Source organism: Cibotium barometz, chromosome 57, assembly GCF_041138505.1.
Source record: "Cibotium barometz isolate CiBa-2024 chromosome 57, ASM4113850v1, whole genome shotgun sequence".
Taxonomy (NCBI): domain Eukaryota; kingdom Viridiplantae; phylum Streptophyta; class Polypodiopsida; order Cyatheales; family Cibotiaceae; genus Cibotium; species Cibotium barometz.
In genome coordinates, this window is record NC_141102.1 from 5,217,296 (window position 1) to 5,228,919 (window position 11,624).

Below are 11,624 nucleotides of genomic sequence, written 5' to 3' on the forward strand. Positions count from 1 at the left end.
TGAAGTGCCGATCCTTCTCCGAAGCTTCCGCATATTACAGGGGATGTGGAGTCCTTTCATTTGGCGATGCCCACCTCAGTGGAGTGTGCTTATGTACAGCATTGGGCAACTCATGGTACGGAGTTTGCGCAGTGGACCCCATCTTTTCTACAGAGTCTTTACATCTTGCGATGTCAGCCTTTTCAGAGGATGCTTTTGTACAACATTTGGGTACTGTTGGTAACGAGTTGGAGCAGATTGACTCTATTTCTTCTGAGGGTTCCAATGAGGAGCAGTTTGCTTCTCCTAGGATTGATTATCTACAGGATATGATCTTGGTTCGTTATGAGGTTTTTCATACCTTCTCCAGGCTAGATACATGACATTCGACTTCAGGGAGTGTTCTTACACTTGGGTTTGGAACCATTATTTGGAGCAGCGCGTCACAGCCTACATGGTTGTTTTCTTCTAGAGGAGCGGTGTACCTAGAAGCTTGTTCTGTTGCTTTTGTAGCTGAGTTGCCGAGGAGATTGCTTGTGGAGCTTTCTTAGTACCTGTTTCTGCAGTCTTTCATCTTTGATCGAGGACGGCGTCTCTAGCTTCTTAGAGTTCACTCAGCATCCGGTGCTGAGAGGGGGTGTTAGACATCATCTCCTTGCTGTTGGCTTCCTGTTTGGTGTCCTATTTTAGCCTCTAGGTCTGACCATGTTAGCTATAGGGGCTGGTCACCCCTCACGTATTTTACCCATATTTTATCCCCATTTTATGGAGTCTTAGGGCACTTTTCCCCACACAATGGACACTCTAGCCACACACGTACGGATGGGCTCTGGTGGTATGGGACGCCAAGGTTTGGTCGTGGACCTCTGGCTGGGGGGGGGTGCTCCAACTAGAACTATGGCTGGGTGGTGATGAGCCGCCGGCACCAATATCGATGTTGGTTTGCATGTGTATTTATCTAGCAAGGGCTGCTGGGGAGTTTAGTGAGATGCTTCACTCTCCCTGGTTCCAACCAGTACATTGATCAGTATTGTCTGGGACTTTTCTGAATGTGAAAGCATACATTGATCAACATTGCCTTGAACTTTCTTCAAGAGATGAGAAGGCATAGGGACAGTCTATTGAGAGCTAGAGAGAGTCGAGACTATTAAACAATAAATCTCTTTCCACCAGGCCAAAAAGAAGTGTGGAAAGCAAGCTTAGGAACCTTCTAGCCTTGAATGACAAATTCTCCTTTGAATTGATGACTATTAATGGTACCCTCTCCAAGAAGGTTGTATATGGCATTCCTAGAAACAAAACCTCACCTTTGCATTTGTTTACTGAAAGTTGAAACAAACTAGTTTTTTAGAATTCAAGATGGTATAAATAGTTGACCAAAAACCTCCAAAATTCTATCTTCCTTACACATTCACGAATGTAGTCCATAGTTGCATGAAACAGAAACGGCAACGGCAACGGCCGGCCTCTAGGAAATGGCAACGGCTCAAAACTAGGAAACGGAAATGGCTAGGAAACAGTGGATGTATGATACATAATATAAAAATAATGAGAAAACTAATAATTAGGGAAAAGTTTGAGGAGTACACCATCATAATTTGAAATAAACAGTGAGCAAAATTTGTAGAAAGTCACTAAGCAAGCACTAGAAAAGACAAATCAATGAGTGATTTTTTATTGGAGAGGAAACGGAGAAACGGAAATGGAAATGGCGACTCTCGGGAAACAGCGTTTCCGGGCTAGGAAACGACCATTTCCTGTTACTATGATGCAGTCCCCTTGCTACGCAACACAAGTATCCTTCGATGTTATTTGCACATGCATGTGGCTGCCTTGGCCACACGTGCACTCTCCTCTAGAGTATTCTTGTTTGTTATACTACCCACTCGCCTTCACATATGCAGCCGCGTCACTACACGCATAAATGTGGTAGAGATAGTCCTCATAGGCCTGCTGCCTTTCAACTCACCTTCACCTCTGCAGCCACCTTGCACAGGTATGGTAGACAATCCTTGCAGGCTTGGTGTCTTGCAACCCACCTTCACACATGCAGCTGCCTTGCTATTCATGTGCAGGCGCCAGGAACAATCCTTCTCGTCGGCTTTGCTGCTTTGCAGCCCACACTTGCCATCAAGCAAACATGCATACCTGCATATCAACATGCATGCTATTTTGGTTGCTTCTACTACTCACAAGCACAGAAGTGCTGCAGACATCTGTGTACAGACATGTATTGACAGCAAGACGTGCACTCCCTGCTTAACCACATATAAGGATGCCCTTGCACACAGGGGGGACCGCAGCTGTTCGTTATGTGCAGGTGGGCACTTGTTTATGTGTGAGCACTGCTGATTGCTGATGCAAGCACTCTACTTGTTGATTGACTAATGCACTGCTGCTACCTAACCAACCTGCACCTGAATAGCCTTGCTACACACGCGCACCTATTTGAATTTTCACCATTGTCCAGCCTGCACAAGCTCAGTGCTTTGAAAATGCACACGCACATCCTCTGCTGCCTTGCAGATCCCACATGCACATCGCAGCGGTCTAAGCTTTTCCCGGCATGTGCTGCCAATAACTCACTTTAGACATTCGTTATGGTAAACCCACCTGCATGCTGATCGCACAAGGCCACACTCTTCTCTGCTGTGTAGGAATGAATGCTCCACCCTAATCATCGCTTGCTAAGGCTCATGCTTGTATGGCCCCTTCACAAGGAGAAACCATGTTTGAACTGATTTTGATACCGCACGGGGGTAATTTGTGACCAAGATGGTTGTGAGGTTTAGGCCTCTGAGTTTGACTACTCTTGAGAGATGCAAAGAAAGACGGTCAGACTTTAGATGGTGTTCCCATTTCTTCAGATAAAATCAAAGTGCATACTTGATGCACAGCATACTTGCTGATCAAATTACATAAAACCCATATTTTTTCAAGGCAGCCCAAATTTTCCCATCAAAACATACACTAATCAAATTACCCTCTGCCCAAATTACGTCAACATGGCCAAAAAGCATACATGATGCCCACATTGCATACTAAACACATACTTGATGTTGTCAAGGTTGGTGCAGACTTGCAGCCACTGCGCAGGGTCACCATAGACTTCATCTCGGCTGAGCAGGACAACAAGGGCAGCAGGCACTCTGGTCCGATGCTTCCGTAGCCAGTCGATCTTGAGGATACCAACAGGTGGAGGTAATCTGGCGTCAACCGGTTTGCGCTCCTTGCCTCCGATGGCGGCCACTTTGGAGAAGTCGGGGAGGGCCAGGGTGTTGATGGGCAGAACCTCCATGTGTAGGTAAGAGGAGATGGTGGAATGGAGCTCGGAAACACCTACCAAGGCCACTAAGGGCACAGGAGGGGTGCGCAGCTCCTCTGGATATATCTCCTCCATTGATTTACCCTGCAGATCAACACAGATCAAGCTCGTAGAAGATCCGGTTTAGCCCAATTCAACCTCACAGAAGCTTGGATTTTGATCAATTTTGCATCCGCCACTTGGGCGATGGAAGCTCCCTGTTCTGGTGAGTACAATCAGAGGAAGGATCTTCGCTTTGCGATGGCACAGCTAAGCTAATATAACGCATAAGTGGGGCGTGTTTCCGCCCACGCCTTGGGGCTCTTTTTAACGCACCGAGTGTGTAATGTACCAGAATTGCGAAAGACTAAGGTAAGAGGGGCCATATTAGTGACACGTAATTAAAATATATTTTTTGGAAACAAAAGATATTAGATAAGATGAAAGCTTTCATATACAAAGGAATTCTTTTTACACTTGCCCATAACTATCTTACTTCCAATCATTGTAAAGTAGATTACAAATTTGGTCCCATCTCTCCTCCTCCCAAACAAAAGATGAGTGCTCACATGAAACATGATACCCCAACTACATACATGCCACAAGTAGAGATTCAGAGGAATTCTTTTTACACTTGCCCATAACTATCTTACTTCCAATCACTGTTAAGTAGATTACATATTTGGTCCCATCTCTCCTCCTCCCAAACAAAAGATGAGTGCTCGCATGAAACATGATACCCCAACTACATACATGCCACAAGTAGAGATTCAGAGGTACTTAGGAGTCCATTCTTCCAAATAGTCACCTTTTGTCCTAATTTTCACATATGGTCTCATGCCCAAGGAATTTTCAATTAAAGCCACAAATGTGCGCACTAGCTGCTACCTGATACTTCTCCTTTTGGTACCATCTTCGGTTTTGGGTCCAAATTTAGGATACTTTATCTTTAGATCTCTTGCCACATATCAAAAATTGTTAGGATGCCCTAGTATGTGCTAATATCCCAAAGACTTGGACCTAGCTCAGCCTATCGTAGCTTGCAAGGCTTGAACTTGCTCAGCAAAAAGGTTATCATTCAGTTTATTTACATAATATACAAACCAACACTGATGTACACACTTATACGTCAACTCTGACACATCCAGACCCTTTTTGAAATATCAAAAATCCCCCATAAACAACAATATCTAATAAGATTGAATACTAAATTAATAGCCCCTCCCTCTTTATTCAACCTCCCTAGCAACCAGTCCCCCCAAGTTCCCTTAACCCCCATGCACCCTACCATCCATTTGCTAATCGTTCCCCAAAGGCATGTCTGCCATCTTCAATTGCTGATCTATATCTACAACAAATTCTAGACGTGAAGTTCCTCATTAATCGTTTATATCCAATGGGCATAGCCCACATACAAACACTCCACAAAAAGGTATGAGCTTTCACAGGAACATCTAATTTCCATATCAACCTCCATCTCTTCATCCAAGTAGTCAAGCTCCAACTTACTTTTCCAAATTTTGTTGCAATACATCACATTAATCTCACTCTTGCTTATCTCTTCATGCAGTGCCTTAGTAGTGACTCTATCCAGCTTAACTCCATTGAACCCATCCCAATCCTTCAGCACAGCATGCCCCATTGTAAGTAGTGCCTTAGTAGTGACTCTATCCAGCTTAGCTCCATTGTACCGACCAGTCCTTCAGCCAGCATGCCCCATTGTAAGTAGTAGAGACCCATCCCTTCCCAATTTTCTCTAGAACATGGCTTTCACCCTGTAGATCTCTCTGCTATATCCCATGCTCCTCCCTAATCTGATTCAATTCTTTCCAACCAACCTAAGAGTAATCCCAACAATCCCCCAATCTTTTCAGCCCTCTGTTATTTAATTTCCTAGCTATTTCTACATTAGGTTAAGCTAGAGGGGGGTGAATCCACCAAATGTCAAGATTGAAAAAGGAATTCCCTGATGCCCTAGTACATCCATCCCACTTCATCAAGCCCATCACTTCTTTCCAATTCAAACATAAAAACCTGCAAAAGGGGGAGCTCAGAATTTTCAAAGGAGCATAGGATGACAAGTTGTCTTTCCAATCCTCCAGCCCAAGCCATATGCCTTTGATTTGAACATCAAACTCTTCAACCACTTCTCTAACCATCCTTGCCCAAGTCACCTCGCTGAAGCTGCTACCCTTGCTTTAGCATGAGTAGGCAAATGCAAAATCCCAAGCCCTCCCACCTTTTTAGGCAAGCTTACTTCGTCCCAGGCCAAGCAGACAAAGACCTTCTTGTCATCATTATAGTTTTTCCAAATAAATTTCCTCATTGGGGCCATGAATATCATCTTATTAAAATAAATTCCCCCAAAATAGAAGTTCAAAAAGAATTTCAGAAGATGCATTAGAAATAAATTATAATCTGTTCAAAAGGCCTTATCCTAAAGGGTCCAGATTTTCTGAAAGTTTTAAATTAAGGTTCCTATGGACCAATAAGATTAATCCAAATGACCCTTCCAATGACACTTTCTAAATTCTATCATAGGGCAAAGGAACATAATGTAGGTAGGCATTGAAAACTATATTAGCAATGACCACTCTATCATGAAAAAAAACTCTTATTCCTTTGTATATCTTTATCTTGGCAAGGAACCTTTCAATTGACCAATTGGTTACATCCTTACTTGTTACTCCAACTCCAAAAGGCACCCCCAAATGCCTAATGATATGTCCTTTCTTTATAACTTCACACCCCTATCTCCCCATGTCAAAGCTATCCTCCTCAGTCAAGCTGATAATTCTGCACTTGTGTATATTACATCTAGAGCCAGAAGCATCAACAAATAACTATATTGTTTGTAAGGCATTCCTTACATTATCAGCCTTCAAAAAGAGAAGAGAGTCATCAACAAAGCACTGACTTTCTTAGCAAAAACCAAAAAATCATCCACAAAAACCCTCAAATATGGCTCAAATACCTTATGTGCGAAAAAAAGATTATACATTTCTGACCAAATGTTTGAGCCACTTCCTTCCCTAGCATTGTTGAGAATATGTTGTCATAAATGGATCTTCCTTTGATGAATCCATATTGTTTGGTGGAGATCATATTTTGCAAGACTGGACTAATCCTTAATGCAATGACCTTGGCTAATATCGTGTAAATCACTGTTAGCAGAGTAATAGGTCTCCAATGCTCGAAATTGCTGTAAGGAGGTTGTTTAGGAATAAGCTTCACAATTACTAATCTTTATCCAGCCTTCCTGTAGCAAACACATTCCTGCATGTGGACCACACCTAGTCCTTGAGAGAGGGGCCAAAAGGCGCTGATCGCCCATCCCATCTAGGGGACTTCCCCTTCCCAAGCTTCTGTAGAGATTTCTTGCATTCTTCCATTTCTATATCCCTTTCCAACCACCTAGCTCAATTAGACTCCACACCTTTGCTAACCATGCCTAGCAGCCTATTTTCTGCCTGAAATCTTCTTTAGCACCCATCCTCCTTCAAGCTCAAAGTGGCTATAAGGAAATCAACCCATCCCCAATCTCTTGATCTCTCTCATCCCTAATATTTCCTAACACTTCTCTACTTCCTTTTTCTTTGGCTAATCCAAATAGGTTCCTAGTTGTCTTCCTACTGTTGCTAAAGGATTTCTACCTTTTCTCCTTTTCTCTTTCCCTAGTCAGCTTGTCATCTTCTCTCTTCAAATGAACCTCGCACTCAACATGTTTATTTATTTTCGCCTCAGATAGACCTCCAACCTATCTCTTCCTTTGTAAATGTTCCAACAGTTCACCCCATACCTTCCTCTCTTGTCTCTTCTTCTCAACCCTTAACTTACCCACTCTCCTGATAATGCCTTGCATCTCATTAGCAACTTTCCTTCAAGATCCCACCCCTATCCCCCTTATTTCTCAATCTAATAATGGCCCCTTGCTAAGCACAATGGTCAACATTATTTTAAGTGTGGTTACGCTTCATGTAAAAGATATATAGTATGACCGAGCTTACGACGTGTGTAACGCCGGCCATGAGCAATAAGCCTAGGTGTACATAGAGCTAGAGAACCAATTTTGGGCCCCTAATACCTTCCTCTCTTGTCTCTTCTTCTCAACCCTTAACTTACCCACTCTCCTGATAATGCCTTGCATCTCATTAGCAACTTTCCTTCAAGATCCCACCCCTATCCCCCTTATTTCTCAATCTAATAATGGCCCCTTGCTAAGCACAATGGTCAACATTATTTTAAGTGTGGTTACGCTTCATGTAAAAGATATATAGTATGACTGAGCTTACGACATGTGTAACGCCGGCCATGAGCAATAAGCCTAGGTGTACATAGAGCTAGAGAACCAATTTTGGGCCCCTAATTGTTAAATGGGCGGGCTGGCCATTATAAAAAAAGAGCTCATATATAATATAAGTGACTTATGAAATATGAAAAGGATATACAATCCCATTATCACAATTGAGTTTTGCTCTTCTCCCTCTTACTTTCTTGTAGCTATGGTGGTGAGCTTGTGTATACGCATGCTTGCTTACTTGGTAGTATGTGTGTGCATGTAGGTGACACTCCCTCTTCTTCTTCTTCTTCTTCTTCTTCTTCTTCTTCTTCTCTCTCTCTCTCTCTCTCTCTCTCACACACACACACACATATACGAAGGCATTGAGTTAGGAGTTGAGCTCTCCATAGCTCCTTCTCTCATTGCTCCCTACCTAGCGCAAGGAAAGTTCCACTTGGGTGAAACAAGTGGTGGTGGAGTGAGCCCCTAGCAGCTTCACATCGAGGAGTTAACCCTCATTAGGGTTGGCTAAGTTCATGTTCCCGAACAGACCCTTGCATTGTCTCTTTTCCCTTCTCTTCTTTCTCTCTCATGCAAGGAAGTATGCTCATTTAGGTGAACATCTTTAGTGCCGTTACTGAAATAGCACTTAGATTAGGGTCCTTGACATTCTATTCCTAAGTTAAAGTCTTGATTTTCTCGGATGGAATGTAAATCGAAGGGTAGCAGTTGGATATGAGATGTTTATTTGATTTTTTTTTCTTCGTATAATGGAGCAATTGGAGCATGAGGAGCTTTGGAGGCTACACCAAAAGCAAGAGCTACAAGTAAGTGCCTTAATCTTGCTATTAATTCTGTTATTTTTTTTCTTTAAGTAGTTAAAAATTGCATATTAGCTTAATCCCATTATTAATCATAGGATATCAGGATTAATTAAGCATTCTATGCATCGTTAGGTAGCTTGGGATTGCCTAAGCCATCCATAAAAAGAAAACCCAAAAAAAATCATAAGTGAAAGAGAGAAATAAAGGAAAAACTAGAGAAAATATGGGCATAGTTCAGTCTCACAGGTTGTATCTCTAAGAAGTGAATGGTCATTCACTTCACAGAGGTATGACTGTACCTTCTTAAGGTGCACCCGTTTACTTCCTATGGCAGAATCTTTCCAAATCTGCTGCAAAAATGAGAGTAATGTGTATTAAAGAGATCATAAAGTGTATTAAAAAGGCATGAAAGTGGTACATCTAAACTACCAAAGGAATATTTGTATAGGCAACTATCAGAAGATAAGCTGTTTCGGTGCAGTTAAGGTACCTGCTACTGCCTATGAGCGTACGTTCATACCTTCATAGACGTGCATCTATTCCTTCACAAGTGAGCGCCCGTACTTTCATGAATGAATGCCCACCCCCCACGAAAAGCTTTTTGTTCACACGACACGGCCGTACTTTTCTTCAGTGAACAACCGTTCCTCCCTCCACTAAGGAATGCCCTCACAAGTGAACACCCGTACTTTCACGAATGAACGTCTTCTCCCCACCACGAAAATCTTTTTGTCGACACAAGACATGGCCGTACTTTGCCCTCTATCCACAACCATACCCCTCAAACTCACGAACGCTCATTCCTCCACTAGGGAACATCCATTCCAGTTCTCAACCCATGACCGTACCTACATCAATGTACAATTGTATTCTTTCCTTCCAATTTTGTACTTGTGGTTTTGAAGGAAGCTTCAAAAGTTCCCTCATGCAATTCTCAGGAACGAGTTCCTTGAAATTGTCCTTAAAATCCATGGCGCTTCTGCAGCATTGCTAAGGACGTATGTCATAGAGCATATAGGGAGTCATGTAAGGCTATATCTTCAAGTCCCTCTAGGAATCAACTGATCAGTCTTTCGTCTTAGAGAACTTGTCCCTATCGCTCTAGTGAGAGTGAAGGTATCTCACCTAGTTGATATAGTCTAGGATGGATTCTCCCTCCTCCTATTTTACATTATGTAATCCTTCAATTGGACTCCATCAAATCCTTGTCTTGGATATCCTACTTTGAAATCCTCTTTCAAGGCGTCGAAGGTAGCCTTGTCTTCTACTTTCAATGAACCACTATCCAACATTTCTATCAAGGGTGAGGCCAAAGGTACTCACTTTAACTTGATCTTCCTTTTGTCCAAATTCCTCAAGTTAAACATCTTCATATGAGGTCTTGGGTCACCGAACCTGTCAAACTTAGTGATAAGTTTGGAGATATGCGTCGGTTTATGGTCTTAGCCCTTGCATCGGCTATGCAGGTGCTGGTGGTACAATTCCTAAAGCTACCCCCTCCCTATTTTCATGGCTATCCTCAGCATTTCGAGTGACTTGCCATAGCCGAGGTTGGTGCGGGTTGGGGTATGATAGGTAGGCCTAGAGGATAGTATCCCATCTGTGGATCGTGCCTCAATGGCGAGCCGGTGTGCACTTCGTAGAGTAAGGATCCGTATGGTATCCGTAATACACTCCACAAGGTAGGTAGTGGTTCTACATGTGTGCCGTGTGCTAGCGGGAATGTTCTGGGTGGGCTCTTTCTCTTTGGTAAGAGGTCTTTAGACCTTGGTGAGCTTGCTTTTGACCTAGGCTTGGTGTTGGCCTATGATCTTGGTATAAATCTGCCCACGGCGGTCAGCATGGCTCCTCAGACCGTTGGATCAATCTAGATTGGTTTCTCTCGGCGGCCTTGCCCCACCTCAAGCCTAGAATCTAGTAGAGGTGTGAAGTCCTCTGTGGTTGATGATCCATGCTTGTGTCCCTAGGATGGGTCTTCTGACTGTGTGTTTCCCAGGATAAAGTTTTTCAGTCTTGAGGCAAGACTCCTTTGTGAATATGCAAGGGATCCCGAGTCTTGCTCGTGAGTCAATGGTCTATCCATGCACTGGGCAACCAATCCTCTGTCTCTAAGTTGGAGTGGTGCATCCCGTACTTGGATGTTCTTTATTGCTTTCATTCATGCCATCAAGGATCAACACTGTTTGACTCCACACTTTGTTGACCGAAGGGTCAAATCTAACAAGTGGTTAAGTGTAGGATATAAGGGTCAGATCTAACAAGTGATTAAGTGTAGGATATAAGGGGTTGTTTCGCACCAATTTCTCTAAGCATAGGTGCATGAATGTGTCAAGTGACAATGTAAAATCACACTCTAGACAAGGAATTTTTTTCCTCTAGGAGCTTAGGAATGGTCGTTTGTTCATAGAGGAACGGGTGTTCACTCGTGAAGGTACGAGCATGTCTTAGTAAGAGCTCTCTTTAAGACAAGTGGAGAAACTCGCACTTGCATTAATGCTGCAAATGAACCAACAATGGAGAGTAGGCCAAGGCCGTGACCAAGTTGGGTAACCTAACCTTTACCCTAAGAGCAGAGAACTAGTGTGGTGCCTGATTTATCGAGCAAACCACACTAGTATAGAGTGTCCACATTTGAGACCCCAACCCACTCTCTACTAGGCTTAGCCAAAGATGGGGCAGTCACAAAACCTCAAACTGCTACCACCAAAGAGCTGCTCAAGCAAGGGCTCTACCATAGGCCTTACCAGCCCCAACACAACACAATGCACCTCAACCTAGCTATGAAGTTCCCCACCATGAGGAATCCTCAAGGTACCCAAAGTACCCTTGCCACCCCCAGTCCTCCCACCACAACCACCATTACTTCGAGTGACTCCTATTCACCAATTGACCCTAACGAAAATATTTGAAGAAGGTGAGGAGGGAGAAGCTATCAAAATAACACCAATTGACCCTAACGAAAATATTTGAAGAAGGTGAGGAGGGAGAAGCTATCAAAATAACACCATCTTCGAACCCCCTAAACCAAGCAGCCCACCCCCAAAATCCTACGTCACTAAGTGGTGGAGGGTGAGCATATGTACCCCGTATACCTAGTAGCCACAACACCACGGGGACGAGACTTGAACAACATGTCTAAACAACTGCCTATGCAGTGTTGTCACTGTGTTAGACCTTATTGAATAGCTGAATGTCCAAACAAGAAAGGAATGGGATAGACCATATGTACAAGGATTAC

General features: G+C 43.3%; 1 protein-coding gene across 3 annotated transcripts in view; it reads right to left on the reverse strand.

The window, feature by feature from the left end:
• Positions 1 to 3,624, reverse strand: part of LOC147606343 (trafficking protein particle complex subunit-like protein) — a 64,695-nt gene extending 61,071 nt beyond the window's left edge. The window contains exon 1 of one of the 3 annotated variants that reach the window (XM_086792189.1): positions 3,033 to 3,624. In XM_086792189.1, coding sequence (XP_086648315.1) covers positions 3,033 to 3,379 — 347 coding nt within the window. In that variant the 5' untranslated portion in view covers positions 3,380 to 3,624. The remainder of the gene's footprint in view (positions 1 to 3,032) is intronic. The other 2 variants (XM_086792188.1, XM_086792191.1) reach the window with 2 other exon arrangements.
• Between the last annotated feature and the right edge of the window lie 8,000 nt (positions 3,625 to 11,624).